General features: G+C 41.8%; 1 protein-coding gene across 1 annotated transcript in view; it reads left to right on the top strand.

Annotated features, from left to right (window-relative positions):
• Nucleotides 1–21,275, top strand: part of PRKCG (protein kinase C gamma) — a 716,084-nt gene that overhangs the window by 573,311 nt on the left and 121,498 nt on the right. The window contains exons 11-12 of the mRNA XM_056544377.1: nucleotides 8,522–8,695; nucleotides 9,501–9,592. Of these exons, the coding sequence (XP_056400352.1) occupies nucleotides 8,522–8,695; nucleotides 9,501–9,592 (266 nt within the window). The remainder of the gene's footprint in view (nucleotides 1–8,521; nucleotides 8,696–9,500; nucleotides 9,593–21,275) is intronic.

Raw genomic sequence — 21,275 nt, 5'->3', positions numbered from 1 at the left:
CGTAATAAAACTTACAAAAGTCTCAGCTACAACTTTTTTGTTTTGCTTATGTACTCCAACTTTATCAAGCCCCTGTGATAGTAATGATAATTAATGTAGCCCATAAGCAAAACTAAAGCAAAAAAAATAACTGACTTCAGAACTTGCTTATTAAAGCAAACAATGATAAATGTCCCCCATGAAGTATCTTTCTTTGTTTAACATATCTACAGTACAGTCAACATTGACTGCTATTTTCTCCACCACCTGATTTCTCAATCAGCCCAAAACATAGCAAATAACTTTATTTGAGAATACAGATACTTCCCTTAGACTACCCATAAAAACATATACACAAAAGACAGATTAAAATACAACACATGTGGTGGGGGAGCAGAGCAGTAAATGTAAATATAAATATAAGGGGCACAGTATATCAACTGAAAATAAATTGTAAACTAAATGTACACACTATCCGATCATATCATGTATAGGAGCCTTATGGTAAACAGGTATGAAAGTCCAATTGTAGTTAAATAGTGCACAGATTAGCAGCAAGATATATTAGTGCAAATATAGCAACATGTAAACAGAATATGATATTGCAGATATCCACAAGCTAGGTCGCTTGTGATTATGATGCCAGGAAACCAGTATTTCAAAGCATGGCTACCCCATATGAGAGGTGAACTGCACTACTCCAAAATAAAATATAGTACTTGCTTGAATATATCCATATAGGTTACCCCAGGTTGCTCCTAGTGTAAGCAGTAGCGAAACGCATCAGATGGTGGGGTGGGGGAGCAGCATTTCCTGATGGACTTTATGGGCCATAGCACCATAAGGTAACCTATATGGATATATTGAAGCACTTACTATATTATAACTTCACAAACTCTCCCTGTATGGCACATGTGCTAAATCTTGTCATCAAACATTTCTTGAAAAAATTGTAGCAGTTTCAGTGATTTGCTTGCTATGTGCAGGAAAGTTTGGGTTCATCCTTTTAAGCATGCCCCCCTTGACCAACAGCTTTAAAATGGTCTTCCTTAAACCTACCTCATTTAAAATGTTAAAACATGGTTGAGCTGAAAATTAGGCATGTACAAGCTGCTTAAAGGGGTGAGAAACTACCTAATGCAGCAGGCAGACAGTTTTTGGAGCCAGTGTGACTTTCATCTGGAGCATTGGCAGCTAATCAGAGAAAACTGTTGCATGCACAGGCCTTTTCAAAAAGGCAATACAATTTGTCAGCAAGAACAGCAGTGGAATTAGTGAATGTCCACTTGGCGATAGTATCGCACAGACATGCACTGTCTCATAGATGGCAATGCAGTCCTGGTGGAATTTGACTCAAAAAAGTCCCCCCCAGACTTTTCTGTCCCCAGCCCACCTCACCCCTCAGTCCTCCTCACAACTTTTCTGCCTCTCCCAGACCTTTGTCATGCCCCCTTCACACTTTTCTGCCTCCCTAGCCCCCTCAGTCTCCTTCTCTTCCCCCCTGACCTCTTTCATCCTCCTCTACACTTTTTTTGCCCCCCCCACAGCTCCCAGCTCCCTCAGTCCCCTTCTCCTCCCAGACCCCTGTCATCCTCCTTTACACTTTTCTATACCTCCCCCCAGATCCCTCTGTCTCTTCCCCAGGACTCCTCAGTCATCCTCCTTCACACTTTTCTACCCCCCGACCCCTTCCCTTCCGCACTCCCCCTTCAGACCCCTCTGTCATCTTCCTTCACACTTCCCCTTTTCCTCTGAGCCTGCCTCAGTCATCCTTTTTCACACTTTTCTGTCCTTCCCCCAGACCACTTAATCCCCTTCTCCTCTGCAACCCCTTCTCCCAGACCCTTCCTTCATCCTTCTTTACATAGCCGCATTTGCTTTATTCAATAGTCATGTCACACGGCTAAGACGGCAACAGCTACATTAGTTTAGTTTTACAAAAGTTTCCTGTGCTGCTGGGCGGACTTGTCTGTGCGGTGCGCCAGCACAAATCTGTCTCTTCTGCATTCTATTAAAGGGGTACTCCACCCCTAGACATCTTATCCCCTATCCAAAGGATAGGAGATAAGATGTCAGATTGCCGGGGTCCCGCTGCTGGCGACCCCGGGGATCGCTGCTGCAGCACCCTGCTATCATTACTGCGCAGAGCGAGATCGCTCTGCACGTAATGACGGGCAAGAAAAAAGTGGAACACTAAAAAATATATCAGCACACCAGTGTATCATGCCAATATAACAATCCTTTATTAAATACACACCTATATAAACAACTGTGCAATAAAGAGGAAAGACATTAAAATCAATTAAAATATGGGCTGAGAGATGTTAGCCCAAACACAACCCTAGGGAGGGGCCATGAACCCCCTCACCTAGATATAGGCACCCGTCCTTCTGTGCTGAATATGATATCACTCCATTAAAATATCAATGTTACAGATGGTATAATCAACAAGCAATACAGGAAATTATTTATATCAAGATAGCAGCAATAATTATGACAATGATGTAAACAAAAACATATTCCCTGTATACTTGCAAATACAAAATCATGGAGAGAAAGATTCCCAAGATGGAGGAAAAGACCGGATAATTAGGTATAAGCAAGAGGACGGGTCCACAAAAGACCCCGCACGTTCCGTCGCTTCCAATGCCAGTACATCGGGAGATGTGGGGGAGGCCGTAGGAGGGCAACAACCCAGCAGCAGGACCGCTTACACTCCAACACTGTGCAGGACATTTGGCATTTGCCAAAGAACACCAAGATTGGCAAATTCACCATTGGCGCCCTGTGCTCTTCAAAGATGAAAGCAGGTTCACACTGAGCACATGTGACAGATGTGACACCGTATGTTGGTGCGGTTGGCCCTGGATTACTCCTAATGCTAGACCTAATGTGGCTGGAGTTTGTCAGCAGTTCCTGCAAGAGGAAGGCGTTGATGCTATGGACTGGCCCGCCCATTCCCCAGACCTGAATCCAATTGAGCACATCTGGGACATCATGTCTCGCTCCATCCATGATGTTTTAGTCCAGGTCTGGGAGGACATCCCTCAGGAGACCATCCGCCACCTCATCAGGAGCATGCCCAGGCGTTGTAGGGAGGTCATACGGGCACATGGAGGCCACACACACTACTGAGCCTCATTTTGACCTGCTTTACGGACTTTACATCAAAGTTGGATCAGCCTGTTGGGTGGTTTTCCACTTTGATTTTAAGTGTGACTCCATATCCAGACCTCCATGGGTTGATAAATTTAATTTCCATTGATAATTTTTGTGTGATTTTGTTGTCAACACATTCAACTATGTATAACAATGAAGAGACCTTCAATAATTTTATTACCTTTCTCAATAATACTAACAGTGTTAATATGTATCTCACCAGTAATTTTGGAGGCTCTCAAATAGAGTTTTTGGACCTAATTATATACGCAGATGAGGGTAAATTAAAAACTAAGGGATATCGGAAATCTATTTAAAAAAACACCATTTTACACTACTCCAGCTCACATCCAACTCAGGTTAAAGATGCTATACCATACGGACAACTGCTTTGTTTAAAGAGGAACAATAGTGACCCTGTAATATATGAACAACAAGCTGAAGAACTTACCTCAAGACTGTCCAGAAGAGGATATCCTAAACACGTCCTGGCAGCTGCGCACAAAAGAATAAAAATGTCAAAAGAAAAGAATTGATTTTCCCACAAGGTAGTCAAGTGAACAGTGAAGATAACAAAAGATTATACTTTGCCCTCAATAATAGTGCAATGAACTCTACCATCAAATGGGCCATTAATAAGAATTGGCACATTTTGGAAGGTGACACTGATTTACATGAAGTGGCAATAAGAAGACCTGTGATTACATATAGGAGAAACATCACTTTGGGTGAAAAATTGAATAAAAATAACAAACAAATAATTTTTCAAAAAAATGAACAGTGGCTGACAAATTTTGTTCCAAAAGGCAATAAAAAATGCGGCAATTGCCCGCAATGTAAACACAATATAAATAGTAATAGGATAACTTTGGGAGGTAATACTTACACCATCACTGATTTAATCACATGTAGATCCACATATGTAGTATATTTTGTGCTATGTAGTTGTAACTTTTATTATATAGGTAAAACCAATCGGCAACTAAGGATTAGATTTAGGGAGCACACTTATTAATCACAAACAGGTTTAGGTGCCCCTAGATTTATTCAGCATATGAAAGAAGTACATGCTAATAGTCCAGAATGTCTCAGATTTGGAGGCTTGGAAGTTATCCGGCACACTGACTCCCCCCTAGATAGGAATCTTAGATTATTGAGAGCAGAATCGCATTGGATTATGCGTTTGGAAGCGCAAGGCCCGCTCCGCTTTAATTACCGAGTTGATATGGCCCCTTTCTTAGAATAAATATGCTCCTTTAATTAGGTTCTTTTCTGTCCAGAGTAGGGCTATAATTCTATAATTGCTCATTGTTTTAGTATAGATTACATGGTTTTATGGATATCTATGCTTTAATATTTCTCCGCTTTTTACCTGTATTGTTACCACATAAGTTCCGGTGGCTAAGTCACATGATCATTGCACACTCACCTGCAAGATAAAAAGCCGAGTGCAATGATGCTAGTTAGAGGCCGGATGAAGCGCATATTGCGCGAAATAACCGGTTATCACCTCACTCCTGAGCGCCCGTTACAGCGTGGTCCCCGTTCCGCTGGTCTAACTACCATATACTTTTTTGAAGCCAGTTGCCGCTAATCCAATGGTGAGTGCGGGTATTTTGCTTTTGAACTTTTCTTCTATGCACATTGACATTCAACTATGTAATGACAAAATAATTTCTTATGATTAGTTCATTCATTCAGATCTTGGGGTTTGGAGTGAGTGGTTCAAATGAACACTCTCTTTATCATGGTCTCTATTTAGCTTTGCATTGATAACCCAAGTTTTTTGTCCCCTTCCCATGGTTTTCCTACTTAATGAACCATGTATGTATTTCGGAAACACCTGGGTCAAATGTGTTTGTTTTGTTTCAGGTTTATGAAACTAAGGTTTGAGTTCATTTATCTCACTTGTTGCTATTATTTCCCATTATACTTGGATGAATAACAATCATAAAGAATTTCCATTGAGATAGGTTCCATAAAATATCCTTCTTTATTATAACAGTTAAAACCACATTCACACAGCATGGATAGACATTAGATCCATGTCTTTTAGTGCTGTGTTGACATTGTTTTAACTGTTATAAGGCTAAGTTTTCACCTGTTTTTTTTTTTTTCTGGCTGTTTTTTTTTTAAACTTTTGAGCCAAAGCCAGAAGTGGATCCATAGGAAATTAAAAATATAATGGAAGAACTTACACTTCTCCTCCCTTATGGATCCACTTCTGACGTTGGCTCAAAAACTGCAGTGGCAGAATTCCAAAAACTGCCAGAAAAAGTGAAAACTTAGCCTAACACAGGATATTTTATAGAACCCATCTTACTGAATTTCCATTCTTTTGTTATTCATCCACTGAAGACCCCACTCCAGGTTGTCTGTGTAAGTTAGAGTCTACTAAGAGGTGAGAGCTGGTTTTGTACCGTGGTCCATTTCGTCTGTGATTATACTTGAATGAGTTTTGTTCAGCAAAGTGCAATATATTTTGAGTTGGCATCCATTGTTTCTTTATTTGATTATTTTGATACCTTTATTGTTTCATAATATACTATATATATTTTTCTAGTGCATAAGTAAAAAAAGGTTATTTGTGAAAACTTTTTATGATTATAGGCTATAATTTATAGCTATAACAAGCTGCCCATTATCCTTTATTTGCCTATACCTTCAGTGAATTGCAGTTGTTCACAAAGTATATGCTAGTTTGCTTAAAATCTAAGAACGCTTTTTTCTTAAGAACAGTTTTAATCTAATTATTAGTTTTGAATGTCACAATTAGTTACTGTTGTATCACTACAGTATTCCTAGCTATGGATGAGACACATGGAACAATCTGCAAAGATAAGGTGACATTGCTGCTTCTTGACTGTGAACATTATAAATATTGTGAGGTATTTCTCAGCCATTACGACTTCTAATAAAAAGTGTGTGTGTTCGTATCAGAAAATTTGCATAATAAAGTTTGTTGGTTATTACGAGATATTCTGTAATTACAATGATTAAAGTGACCCTTTTCGGCTTCTTTTTTATCCCACATATTATCCCACATATAGAAGAAATGTTTCTCATCTTCAGTTATCTCCTACTGTTAAAAATACAGGACAGCAGAACAAGAGATGACACTTTTATTATGCTAATAGCATGGTGTTATATCTAGCAGGAAAGGAGCTGAACATTATATAGTATAAAGGAGAGGAAAGCAGAGACAATAAAAGGAAAATGTGTTAAGTTATTGCATAAAATTACAGGCTTTCTTCAGATACTTTATAATTAACATAACTAGAAGGGCTTTTTAGATATCACAGTGTCAGGTATATGACATGATAAAAAAAAATACAAGAATATAAAAATAGGTTAAGCAGAGAAAGCTGTTTTGTAAAATGTTTAACCCAGCAGAAGAATTCTATAGTTATATGTGGAAACTGAACATAAATATGTAGCAAGCATGAATTTGTCAATGCAGCAGGGATACATTTTTCACTTGGGACGAATTGTGAAGCCTTTCAATGAGAAATGTATCTTCATCATTTTCCTCAGTATATATGTGTCCAGCCACAGTCAACCTCCTTAAAAGGGGTATTTCAGGATTTAACCCTTTAACCCTTGAGTCCGTGATGCTAAGTTACAACACTGTGTAAAATGCTTCTTTTACCTACATGCGCCGATTTCTCCCATTTTCATGCATGGGTCTTAAACTCAGAAGTGCTCTAATGCAAGAGTTTTAATTTTATTGTTGTCTCTAACCTATCCCAGAATTCCATGCAGCCAGAGACAATATGTCATAGGTGGCATGATTTCCTGGGGGAATAGCTATGCTGCAGAGGATGGGTAGATAGCAGGGTGGAAGGGATTTACTAAAGTAATTCTGTCCACTCCCCCACTGCAGCATAGCTACGCCCCTGGAGACCATGAGATGTATGAAATATTTACATTACCATATAAATTTTGACCTGCATTATGGAGTGTCTTAGTCTTAGTCTGATTATTTATCAGAGAGCTATATGGGTACTGTGGGTAGGCTGTATTATAGCCCTACCCATATTTATCTATATGCAATATTTTTTACTAATAAGAGTGTGTTGCTTTATAAGAAATTCTGTTGTATTTATTTTGAGGTGACTTCTATGTAATTTTGCTCCATCTATTTTTGTTTTCTTTGGGTAATTATATGAGCAATAAGCAACATACCCTTGAATTTGGTATACCAAAACAGTACTTTAAATAAAAAATTTTGAAAAAAAATAAATAAATAATACATGGGGGAGATTTATCAAAACCTATGCAGAGTAAAAGTTGACCAGTTGCCCATAGTAACCAATCAGCTTGCTTCTTTCTTTTTTTTTTTTAAGAATTCCTCTGAAAAATGAAATTAACAATCTGATTGGTTGTTATGGGCAACTTGGCAAGTCTTCCTTTGTACAGGTTTTAATAAATCTCCCCCGTGTGTGTTTGTATCTTCCCCAGTGGGGCATAAGCTACTTAGTTGATGAAATGGAGCAGATGCTTAAAGGGGTATTCCGGCCCTAAGACATCTTATCCCCTATCCAAAGGATTGAGTATAAGATGTCTGATCACGGGGGTCCCACCTCTGGGGACCTCCGCAATCTTTCATTCCGCACCGACCTTTGTGAGCTCTTTGCATCGCTGGAGGCTCCGAGTGTGAAGCACTATGACCACGGGGCCGGAGTATCGTGATGTCATGACTCCGCCCCGTCTGACATTATGCCCGCCCCCTCAATGCAAGTCTGTGGGAGGGGGTGTGACATCACATGGGGTGGAGTTGTGACATCTGGGGACCCCACAATCTCGGCACTGCCTCCGAGACAGGGACGTGACGTTACGGCCATTCACCGTAGTGCTGTCATGCTACCCCCCATAGACATGAATGGAGGGGGGTGCCCGACACAGGGGATAAAATGTATAAAGCAGGAATACCCCTTTAAACAATGATGGCTCAGACCTTACAAAACATAAATAAATTACACAGAATCTGACCTACTAAGGCTACTTTCACAGTGCCGTTGCTCCCTATCGTGTATGGGCATCAAAGTCATTTTTTTTTTTTAACGGCCATTCTCTTAACGGCGAGCAATGGCAAACAACAGGTCCTGGCGCCTCCCATTTACTATTATGGGGGCCGCCGGGCGCCGTTATGAATAGCGGGAGAAAAAGACGGAACATGCTGTAATTTTTCTCCCGCTATTCTGCAGCAATTGTCACACAGCTGGACACCAACGGCAGTGTGAAAGGGGCCTTAGTTGTGTCAAAAATTGAGACAAAGAAGTTACCTATATGGGTATCACACAAAAAAAAAAATTGCTTGTATTAACTGATAAAAAAAAAAATTTCACCTTTAAAATGTTCTATTTTATTTCCTATATTTCAGGTTATGTTGGCTGAAAGGCGCGGGTCTGATGAACTGTATGCCATTAAAATTCTCAAGAAGGATGTAATAATTCAGGATGATGATGTGGAGTGCACTATGGTTGAGAAACGTGTTTTAGCATTGTCTGACCGACCTCACTTTCTCACACAGCTTCATTCTACATTCCAGACTGTGGTATGATTTGTCTATTTAATTTATGGCATGTTTTTGAAAGATATCAAAGATACAATTAAATTACACGGCTCAAAAAAATAAAGGGAACACTTAAACAACACAATGTAACTCCAAGTGAATCACACTTCTGTGAAATCACACTGTCCACTCATGAAGCAACACTGATTGGCAATAGTGATGAGCGGCATAGGCCATATTCGAATTTGCAATATTTTGCAAATATATGGATGAATATTCGTCATATATTCTCAAAATTTGCATATTCCTTATATTTGTTTTTTTCTCAAAATTTTGCATATTCGTTATATTCCTTTTTTATGCGCATTTGCGAAAATTTATGAGCATAATGTGAAAATAATGTGAATAAAGTTCCTGGTGCACAGTTTTGTGTGCTGTGCGTTGGTAACTTTTATGCTACCCCACTCTAACTTGGCGTGGTTTACTTCGTGGCTTCATGAGTTTCTGTGGTTCCTAAATACCTCCACATCAAGAATACTCATCACAGCCGATCGTGAAAGGGAGATCTAGAAGGAAGAAAATATTATGAACTGTCTTGTTGTTGTAGTGGCTTGCTGGACCACGCTGGGATTCAGTGAGCATTTTAGAATGACCCATTTTGTCAATAATGTTTGTAAAATGAACTGCATTGATAGGTGCTTGATATTATATACTTAAATTTAGTAAATAAGAGATGTGTTCCAATACTTTTGTCATTATAGTGCATATAAACTTTTTTGTTTTAGCTTGTTTAGAAATGTCCAATGGTAAAGTTAGATATTCAGTAATACTGTTATTGTCATTCTAGGATCGTCTGTATTTTGTCATGGAGTATGTCAATGGTGGAGACCTTATGTACCACATACAACAAGTTGGCAAGTTCAAAGAGCCCCATGCTATGTAAGTGTGTCAAGGTTCAATATTAGGTTAAAAAAATAACAAAATATCCTTTCAGGCAAATTAAGAGCATGTATTGCTGCAGTAACAGGCACAGCAGTGCATTTCAGAGCTAGACTATTGATTTAAGTAAAAGTTTTGTAATGCTACATTTTATCTTTGGTAGGGCTAAACGTAACCTAAACATTTCTTTCCATATTACAATGCTGTGGGTCTATATAAACCCTATATAATTAGCTATCTATTGGAGGATCCTTCTGAAATCATTCAGCAGGCATCCCGTGCAAACCCCTGTGACCCCCCCCCCCCCCATGTCGGCGATCGCTGCAAATCGCCGGTCAATTCAGACAGGACAGACCGTACATGCTGGGAGTTGTAGTTTTGCAACAGCTGGAGGAGCACTGGTTGTGAAACACTGAGTTAAGTTACAAACTCTCAGTGTTTTGCAACCAGTGTGCCTCCAGCTGTTGCATAACTACAACTCCCAGCATACACGGACAGCCAAAGGGCATGCTCATGCTGGGAGTTGTAGTTTTGCAACCACTGGAGATTCCCCCCCCCCCCCCCCATGTGAATGTACAGGGTACATTCACACAGGCAGGGGTTTAACAGTGGGTTTCCCGCTGCAAGTTTGAGATGCGGTAAATTTTCCATTGCAGCTCAAACTCAGAGTGGGAAACTCGCCCATGTGAATGTACCCTAAAAACACAACACTAACATAAAATAAAGAGTAAAACACTACATATCCACACTCTTACACAGTTCCCCCCCCCCCACCCCCAATAAAAAAAAAAGTCTTGTACGGCAATGTTTCCAAAACGGGGCCTCCAGTTGTTGCAAAACAACAACTCCCAGTATTGCTGGACAGCCATTTACTGTCCAGACATTCTGGGAGTTTTGCCACAGCTGGAGGCACCCTGTTTGGGAAACACTGTCATAGCGTATTTTTGGTATCGGAGGCAAGTGTAACACTTCTGTAACGCTTCTGAGTCTGTCCCTATGCAAATCCTTAATTTAGGCCTCAAATGCGCATGGCGCTCTCTCACTTAAGAGCCCTGTTGTATACTTAAGAGCCCAGTTGTATTTTAAGGAAACAGTTAAGGCCACATATGGGGTACTTTCATACTCTGCCTATCACATTTTTTTTTTTTGGGGGGGCAATGGTAGTTGGGGTCTACACCAGCCTATCATTGTAAAAAAAAATAATATTTTTTTTTTTAAACTAACATGCTGGTGTTGCCCCATACTTTTCACTTTTACAAGAGGTTAAAGGAAAGAAAGACCCCCAAAATTTGTAACACAATATTTTCTGAGTACAGATATACCCCATATGTGGATGTAAAATGCTCTGGAGGCTTACAACAGGGCTCAGGAGTGATAGCGCACCTTGTACATTTGAGGCCGAAATTGGTGATTTGCACAGGAGTGGCAGATTTTACAGCGGTTCTGACATAAACGCAAAAAAATAAATACCCACATGTGACCCCATTTTGGAAACTACACCCCTCACGGAACGTAACAAGGGTATAGTGAGCCTTAGCACCCCAAAGGTGTTTGACAAATTTTCATTAAAGTTGGATGTGAAAATGAAAAAAAAAATCACTAAAAAGCTGGTGTTACCCTAATTTTTTAATTTCATACACCCCATACGTGTATGTAAAGAGCTCTGCGGGCGCACTACAATGCTGAGAAGAGAAGGAGCTCCATTGGGCTTTTGCAGAGAGAATGTTTCCAGAATTGAAGGGCATGCGTGTTAACAAAGCCCCCATGGTGCCAGAACAATGGACCCCCCCCCATATGTGGCTCCATTTTGGAAACTACACCCCTCACGTAATACAATAAGGGGTGCAGTGAGGGGTGTAGTTTCCAAAATGGGGTCACATATGGGGGGGGTCCACTGTTCTTGCACCATGGAGGCTTTGCACATGGCCCCCAACTTCCTTTCCAAACAAATTTTCTCTCCAAAAGCTCAACGGCGCTCCTTCTCTTCTGAGCATTGTAGTGCTCCCGCAGAGCACTTTATGTCCACACATGGGGTATTTACATACTCAGAATAAATGGGGTTACAAATTTTAAGGGGCCTTTTCTCCTATTACCTCTTGTAAAAATGGTAAATTTGGGAAAAAAATGCATTTTAGTGAAAAATTTTCATTTACACATCCGACTTTAACAAAAAGTCATCAAACACCTTTGGGATGTTAAGGCTCACTGTACTCCTTTTTACGTGTCTTAAGGGTTTTAGGTTCCAAAATAGTATGCCATGTGCTTTTTTTTGTGCTGTCTTGGCACCATAGGGGCTTAAATTTCAGCAAAATTCACTCTTCAAAATCCCATTGCCGCTCCTTTCCTTCTGAACCCTCTACTGCTCCTGCAGAGCACTTTACATCCACATATGAGGTATTTCCCTACTCGAGATAAATTGGGTTACACATTTTGGCAGGCTTTTTCTCCTTTTACCCCTTGTAAAAATTCAAAAACTGGGTCTACAAGAACATGCGAGCGTAAAAAATTACGTTTTTGAATTTTCTCGTTCACTTTGCTGCTATTCATGTGAAACACCTAAAGGGTTAACAAGCTTTCTGAATGACATTTTGAATACTTTGAGGGGTGCAGTTTTTATAATGGGGTCATTTATGGGGTATTTCCAATATGAAGGCCCCTTAAAGCCACTTCAAACTGAACAGTCCCTGAAAAATTCCGATTTGGAAAATTTCGTGAAAAATGAAAAAATATCAGCTATACTTTGAAACCCTCTGATGTCTTCAAAAAGTAAAAACATGTCAACTTTGTGATGCAATCATAAATTAGACATATTGTATATGTGAATCAATATATAATTTATTTGGTATGTCTATTTTCCTTACAAGTAGAGAGCTTCAAAATTAGAAAAGTGAAAAACTTTAAAAGAAGAAATTATGCAAGTATCAACGAAAATTTACCACTAACATAAAGTAGAATATGTCACGAAAAAAACAATGTTGGAATCAAATTCAGAAGTACCAGCATCCCAGAGTTATTAATTCTTAAAGTTGCAGTGGTCAGATGTGCAAAAAATGCTCTGGTCCTTAAGGACCAGGCCATTTTTCACTGTACGACCAGAGCGTTTTTTGCACATCTGACCACTGTCACTTTAAGCATTTATAACTCTGGGATGCTTTTACTCATGAATTTGATTCCAAGATTGTTTTTTCGTGACATATTCTACTTTATGTTAGTGGTAAAATTTTGTCGATACTTGCATCATTTCTTGGTGAAAAATTCCAAAATTTTAGAAAAAAATTTGAAAATTTAGCATTTTTCTAACTTTGAAGCTCTCTGCTTGTAAGGAAAATAGACATTCCAAATAAATTATATATTGATTCACAAATACAATATGTCTACTTTATGTTGGCATCCTAAAGTTGACATGTTTTTACATTTGAAAGACATCAGAGGGCTTCAAAATTCCGGTTTGAAGTGAATTTGAAGGGCTTTCTTATTGGAAATATCCCACAAATGACCTAATTATAAAAACTGCACCCCTCAAAGTATTCAAAATGACATTCAGTAAGTGTGTTAACCCTTTAGGTGTTTCACAGGAATAGCAGCAAAGTGAAGGAGAAAATTCAAAATCTTAATTTTTTACACTCGCATGTTCTTGTAGACCAAGTTTTAGAATTTTTACAAGGGGTAAAAAAAGAAAAATCCTCCCAAAATTTGTACCCAATTTTTCTTGAGTAAGGAAATACCTCATATGTGTATGTCAAGTGTTCGGTGGGCGCAGTAGAGGGCTCAGAAGGGAAAGAGCGAAGGATTTTGAGAGTGAGTTTTTCTGAAATGGTTTTTGGGGGGCATGTCACATTTAGGAAGCCCCTATGGTGCCATAAAAGCAGATTAAAAAACCACATGTGTTACGCCGAGCGCTCCGGGTCCCCGCTCCTCCCCGGAGCGATCACAGCGTTCTCCTATTCGCAGCGCCCCGGTCAGACCTGCCGACCGGGTGCGCTGCGATCAGGTTCCCAGCCGGGATGCGATTCGCGATGCGGGACGCGCCCGCTCGCGATTCGCATCCCGACTCGCTTACCAGACCCGTTACCCGTCTGTGCTGTCCCGGCGCGCGGCCCCGCTCCCTAGGGCGCGCGCGCGCCGGGTCTTTGCGATTTAAAGGGCCGGTGCGCCACTGATTGGCGCATGAGGTTTTAATCAGTACCGTCACCTGTGCACTTCCCTACTTATACATCACTTCCCCTGCACTCCCTTGCCGGATCTTGTTGCCATTGTGCCAGTGAAAGCGTTTCCTTGTGTGTTCCTAGCCTGTGTTCCAGACCTCCTGCCGTTGCCCCTGACTACGATCCTTGCTGCCTGCCCTGACCTTCTGCTACGTCCGACCTTGCACTTGTCTACTCCCTTGTACCGCGCTTATCTCAGCAGTCAGAGAGGTTGAGCCGTTGCCGGTGGATACGACCTGGTTGCTACCGCCGCTGCAAGACCATCCGGCTTTGCGGCGGGCTCTGGTGAATACCAGTAGCAACTTAGAACCGGTCCACCGACACGGTCCATGCCAATCCCTCTCTGGCACAGAGGACTCACCTCCAGCCAGCCGAATCGTGACAATATGGCATACCATTTTGGAAACTACACCTCTCAAGGCACGTAACAAGTGGTCCAGTGAGCCTTAATACCCCACAGGTGTTTGACGACTTTTCGTTAAAGTCGGACGTGTAAATGAAAATTCTTTTTTTCACTAAAGCGCAGTTTTTTCCCCAAATTTACCATTTTTATAAAGGGTAATGGGAGAAAATGCCCCCCAAAATTTGTAACCCCATCTCTTCTGAGTATGGAAATACCCCATGTTAGGACGTAAAATGCTCTGTGGGCGAACTACAATGCTCAGAATAGAAGGTGTCACATTTGGCTTTTGGAAAGCAAATTTAGCTGAAATGGTTTTTGGGGAGAATGTCACATTTAGGAAGCCCCTATGGTGCCAGAACAGCAAAAATACCGACATGGCATACTATTTTGGAAACTACACCGCTCAAGAAGCGTAACAAGGGGTACAATGAGCCTTTACACCTCACAGGTATTTCACAACTTTTTGTTAAAGTTGGCTGTGTAAATGGAAAAAAAAATTTTTTTTCACTAAAATGCTGGTTTTTCCCCAAATTTTACATTTTAACAAGGGGTAATAGGAGAAAATTACCCACAAAATTTGTACCCCCATTTCTTCTGAGTATGGAAATACCCCATGTGTGGACGTCAATTGCTCTGCGGGCAAACTACAATGCTCAGAAGAGGAGGAGCACCATTGAGCTTTTGAAGAGTGAATTTGTTTGGAATTGAAGTCAGGGGCCATGTGCGTTTACAAAGCCCCCCGTGTTGCCAGAACAGTGGAACCCCCCCCCACGAGACCCCATTTTGGATCTCTACACCCCTCACAGAATTTAATAAGGGGTGCAGTGAGCATCTACACCCCACTGGCATTTGACAGATCTTTGGAACAGTGGGCTGAGCAAATGAAAAAAGTTACATTTTTCATTTTCACAGACCACTGTTCCAAAAAACTGTCAGACACCTGTGGGGCGTAAATGCTCACTGTACCCCTTATTACATTACATGAGGGGTGTAGTTTCCAAAATGGGGTAACATGTTGGGGGGTCCATTGTTCTGGCACTATGGGGGCTTTGTAAACACAGGTGGCCTTCAATTCCGGACACGCTTTCTCTTCAAAATCCCAATGGCGCTCCTTCTCTTCTGAGCATTGTAGTTCGCCCGCAGAGCACTTTACATCCACATATGGGGTATTTTCTTACTCAGAAGAAATGGGGTTACAAATTTTGGGGGGCTTTTTTCCTATTTTCCCTTGTGAAAATGAAAAATTTAGAGTAACACCAGCATTTTAGTGAATGAAATAGTTTTTTTCATTTTCCCATCCAACTTTAATGAAAATTTGTCAAACACCTGTTGGGTGTTAAAGCTATACCCCTTGTTACATTCCGTGAGGGCCGTAGTTTCCAAAATGGGGTCACATGTCGGTATACATTTTTTTGCGTTTATGTCAGAACCTCTGTAAAATCAGCCACCCATGTGCAAATCACCAATTTAGGCATCAAATGTACATAGTGCGCTCTCACTCCTGAGCCTTGTTGTGTGCCCGCAGAGCATTTTACGCCCACATATGGGGTATTTCCGTACTCAGGAGAAATTGCATTACAAATTTTGGGGGGTCTATTTTTTCCTTTTACCTCTTGTGAAAATAAAAAGTAAAGGGCAACACCAGCATGTTAGTGTAAAACATTTTTTTTTACACATACAGGCTGGTGTAGATCCCAACTTTTCCTTTTCATAAGGGGTAAAAGGAGAAAAAGCCCCCCAAAATTTGTAGTGTAATTTCTCCTGAGTACGGAAATACCCCATATGTGGCCCTAAACTGTTTCCTTGAAATACGACAGGGCTCTGAAGTGAAAGATCGCCATGCGCATTTGAGGACTAAATTAGGGATTGCATAGGGGTGGACATAGGGGTATTCTACGCCAGTGATTCCCAAACAGGGTGCCTCCAGCTGTTGCTAAACTCCCAGCATGCCTGGACAGCCAGTGGCTGTCCAGAAATGCTGGGAGTTGTTGTTTTGCAACTGCTGGTGGCTCCGTTTTAGAAACACTGCCGTACAATACGCTTTTCATTTTTATTGGGGGGGACAGTGTAAGGGGGTGTATATTCAGTGTTTTACTAAATATGCACCCTATTGTGGGTGGGCAGAATGGGGAAAACGAAAGTTAACCCCCCCCCCCCCCCGCCCCCGATCTGCTATTGGTCGTTTCATCTATACGACCAATAGCAGGGATAGGAGGGGTGGCACCCCTGCCATTTCACTCCTATTCCTTCAGAGGGATCGTAGGTGTCTTGGACAACCGCGATCCCCCTTATATTCCGGGTCACCGGGTCACCATAGACCCGTAATGACCCGGAATCGTGCAAATCGCCAGTGAAAATTCACTTGCTATTTGCGCTGATCGCCGACATGGGGGGGTCCCCGCCCGGCGCGCGGCTGGGACCGAAATTCCCACGGACGTACGCGTACGTCCTTGGTCCTTAACCTGTTGGGGACAAAGGGCGTATGGATACGCCCTTGCGTCCTGGTACTTAAGGACGAAGGGTGTATCCATACGCCCATGGGAATTTCGATCTGGACCGGGGTGACTGCTGATATCTATCAGCAGACACCCCGTGCAAATGCCCAGGGGGTCATTAGACCCCCCCATGTCAGTGATCGGTCCAAATCGCAAGTGAATTCACACTTGCGATTTGCGCCGATTCCGGGTCATTACGGGTCTATGGTGACCCGGAATAGAAGGGGGATCGCGGTTGTCTAAGACAACTACGATCCTCCTGAAGGAATAGGAGTGAGGAGGCAGGGGTGCCACCCCTCCTATCCCTGCTATTGGTGGTCTAGACGCGACCACCAATAGCAGATCGGGGGCGGAGGGGTTTACTTTCGTTTTCCCCATCCTGCCCACCCACAATAGGTGGGGCAGAACGGGGAAATGAAGGGGACCGAACGCCGAAGGTCCACTTACCCCTCCGGAGGCTGCGGTCGACGGTGATTGGCGGGCGGCGACTGCGATCGGCGCGGGCGGCGTGCGGCAGAAGAAGACAGCTCCCTGGATCCTACGGAAGCCGGTAAGTTGCCTAGCAACATCTGGAGGGCTACAGTCTCAGACTGTAGCGCTCCAGATGTTGCAAAACTACAACTCCCAGCAGGCCCAGACAGCTGTTTGCTGTTTGGGCATGCTGGAATATGTAGTTTTGCAACAGCTGGAGGGCTGCAGTTTGAGACCACTATATAGTGGTCTCTAAACTGTATCCCTCCAGATCTTGCAAAACTACAACTCCTTGCATGCTCAAACAGCTCTTTGCTTTCTGGGCATGCTGGGATTTGTAGTTTTGCAACATCTGGAGGGTCACAGTTTGGAGATCACTGGGCAGTGGTCTATAAACTGTAGTCCTCCAGATGTTGCAAAACTGCAAATCCCAGCATGCCCAAAAAGCAAACAGCTGTCTCAGCATGCTGGGAGCTGTAGTTGCGTAACCTCCAGTTGTTGCATAACTACATTTCCCAGCATGCCCTTCGGCAATTAGTACATGCTGGGAGTTGTAGTTTAGCAACAGCTGGAGGCACACTGGTTGGAAAATTCTGAGTTAGGTAACAGAACCTAACTGAAGGTTTTCCAACCAGTGTGCCTCCAGCTGTTGCAAAAGTACAACTCCCAGCATGCACGGTATGTCAGTACATGCTGGGAGTTGTAGTTTTGCAACAGCTGGAGGTACACTGGTTGGAAAATACTGTTAGGTAACAGAACCTAACTGAAGGTTTTCCAATCAGTGTGCCTCCAGCTGTTGCAAAAGTACAACTCCCAGCATGCACGGTATGTCAGTACATGCTGGGAGTTGTAGTTTTGCAACAGCTGGAGGCACACTGGTTGGAAAATACTGAGTTAGGTAACAGAACCTAACTGAACGTTTTGCAACCAGTGTGCCTCCAGCTATTGCAAAAGTACAACTCCCAGCATGCACGGTCTGTCAGTGCATGCTGGGAGTTGTGGTTTTGAAACAGCTGGAGGTTTGCCCCCCCCCCATGTGAACGTACGTTTTCCCCATTCTGCCCACCCACAATAGGGTGCATATTTAGTAAAACACTGAATATACACCCCCTTACACTGTCCCCCCCAATAAAAATGAAAAGCGTATTGTACGGCAGTGTTTCCAAAACGGAGCCACCAGCAGTTGCAAAACAACAACTCCCAGCATTTCTGGACAGCCACTGGCTGTCCAGGCATGCTGGGAGTTTAGCAACAGCTGGAGGCACCCTGTTTGGGAATCACTGGCGTAGAATACCCCTATGTCCACCCCTATGCAATCCCTAATTTAGTCCTCAAATGCACATGGCGATCTTTCACTTCAGAGCCCTGTCGTATTTCAAGGAAACAGTTTAGGGCCACATATGGGGTATTTCCGTACTCAGGAGAAATTACACTACAAATTTTGGGAGGCTTTTTCTCCTTTTACCCCTTATGAAAAGGAAAAGTTGGGATCTACACCAGCCTGTATGTGTAAAAAAAAATGTTTTACACTAACATGCTGGTGTTGCCCTTTACTTTTTATTTTCACAAGAGGTAAAAGGAAAAAATAGACCCCCCAAAATTTGTAATGCAATTTCTCCTGAGTACGGAAATACCCCATATGTGGGCGTAAAATTCTCTGCGGACGCACAACAAGGCTTAGGAGTGAGAGCGCACTATGTACATTTGATGCCTAAATAGGTGATTTGCACAGGGGTGGCTGATTTTACAGTGGTTCTGACATAAACGCAAAAACATAAATACCCACATGTGACCCCATTTTGGAAACTACCCCCCCCCCCCCACGGAACGTAACAAGGGGTATAGTGAGCCTGAACACCCCACAGGTGTTTGACAAATTTTCATTAAATTTGGATGGGAAAATGAAAAAAAAAATTTCACTAAAATGCTGGTGTTACCCTAAATTTTTCATTTTCACAAGGGACAATAGGAAAAAAGCCCCCGAAAATTTGTAACCCCATTTCCTCTGAGTAAGAACATACCCCATATGTGGATGTAAAGTGCTCGGCGAGCGAACTACAATGCTCAGAAGAGAAGGAGCGCCATTGGGATTTTGAAGAGAAAATGTGTCCGGAATTGGAGGCCACGTGTGTTTATAAATCCCCCATAGTGCCAGAACAATGGACCCCCCCCACATGTGACCCCATTTTGGAAACTACACCCCTCATGTAGTGTATTAAGGGGTACAGTGAGCATTTAAGCCCCACATGTGTCTGACAGATTTTTGGAATAGTGGTCCGTGAAAATGAAAAATGTAATTTTTCATTTGCACAGACCACTGTTCCAAAGATCTGTCAAACGCCAGTGGGGTGTAAATACTCACTGCACCCCTTATTACATTCTGTGAGGGGTGTCGTTTCCAAAATGGGGTCACATGTGGGGAGGTCCACTGTTCTGGCACCACAGGGGGCTTTGTAAACACACATGGCCCCTGACTACCATTCCAAACGAATTCTCTTTCCAAAAGCTCACTGGCACTCCTCCTCTTCTGAGCATTGTAGTTTGCCCGCAGAGCATTTTACGTCCTAACATGCGGTATTTCCATACTCAGAAGAGATGGGGTTACAAATTTTGGGGGGCATTCTCTCCCATAACCCTTTGTAAAAACGTAAATTGGGGAAGAAACTGCACTTTAGTGAAATTTTTTTTTTCATTTACAGTCGTCAAACATCTGCGTGGTGTTAAGGCTCACTGGACCCTTGTAACGTGCCTTGAGGGGTGTAGTTTCCAAAATGGTATGCCATGTGGGGTTTTCTGCTGTTCTGGCACCATAGGGGCTTCCTAAATGTGACATGCCCCCCAAAAACCATTTCAGCAAAATTCACTCTCCAAAATCCCATTGTTGCTCCTTCCCTATTGAGCCCTCTACTGCGCCCGCCGAACACTTGACATACACATATGAGGTATTTCCTTACTGGAGAGAAATTGGGTTACACATTTTTGGGGGCTTTTTCTCCTATTACCACTTGTAAAAATTCAAAAACGGGGTCTACAAGAACATGCGAGTGTAAAAAATGAAGATTTTGAATTTTCTCCTTCACTTTGCTGCTATTCTTGTGAAACACTTAACGGTTAAACACACTTACTGAATGTCATTTTGGAAACTTTGAGAGGTGCAGTTTTTATAATGGGGTCATTTGTGGGGTATTTCTAATAGGAAGGCCCTTCAAATCCACTTCAAACCTGAACTGGTCCCTGAAAAATTCAGATTTTGAAAATTTTGTGAAAAATTGGAAAACTGCTGCTGAACTTTGAAGCCCTCTGATGTCTTCCAAAAGTAAAAACATGTCAACTTTATGATGCAAACATAAAGTAGACATATTGTATTTGTGAATCAATATATAATTTTTTGGAATGTCTATTTTCCTTACAAGCAGAGAGCTTCAAAGTTAGAAAAATGCTAAATTTTCATCAAATTTTGGAATTTTTCACCAATAAATGATGCAAGTATTGACAAAACTTTACCACTACCATAAAGTAGAATATGTCACGAAAAAACAATCTCGGAATCAAATTTATAAGTAAAAGCATCCCAGAGTTATTAATGCTTAAAGTGACAGTGGTCAGATTTGCAAAAAATACTCCCGTATTTAGGGTCATGATGGGCTCCATCCCCAAGGGGTTAAAGGGGTACTCCGGTGGAATTTTTTTTTTTTTTTAAATCAACTGGTGCAAGAAAGTTAAACAGATTTGTAAATGACTTCTATTAAAAAATATTTACCCTTCCAGAGCAGTATAGGTTTGCAATTGGGATTTTCTCTTGCTCTTGACAGTTCCTGATACGGGCATCGGGTGTCAGCAAAGAGCACTGTGGACAAGACAAAAAAGAAATTAAAAAAGAAAAGAATTTCCTCTGTAGAATGCAGCTGCTAAAAAGTACTGGAAGGGTAAAGATTTTTTCAATAGAAGTAATTTACAAATATGTTTACATTTTTGATACCAGTTGATTAAAAAAGTACCCCGAGTACCCCTTTAAGCTCATAATGGGCTTGGTCCTTAAGGGGTTAAAGGGGTACTCCGGTGAAAACCTTTTTTCTTTTAAATCAACTGGTGGCAGACAGTTAAACATA

The sequence above is a fragment of the Hyla sarda genome, chromosome 10 (assembly GCF_029499605.1).
Source record: "Hyla sarda isolate aHylSar1 chromosome 10, aHylSar1.hap1, whole genome shotgun sequence".
NCBI lineage: Eukaryota > Metazoa > Chordata > Amphibia > Anura > Hylidae > Hyla > Hyla sarda.
Note: the sequence above shows the minus strand (reverse complement) of the source record. Positions and strands in the feature narration are given on the sequence as shown.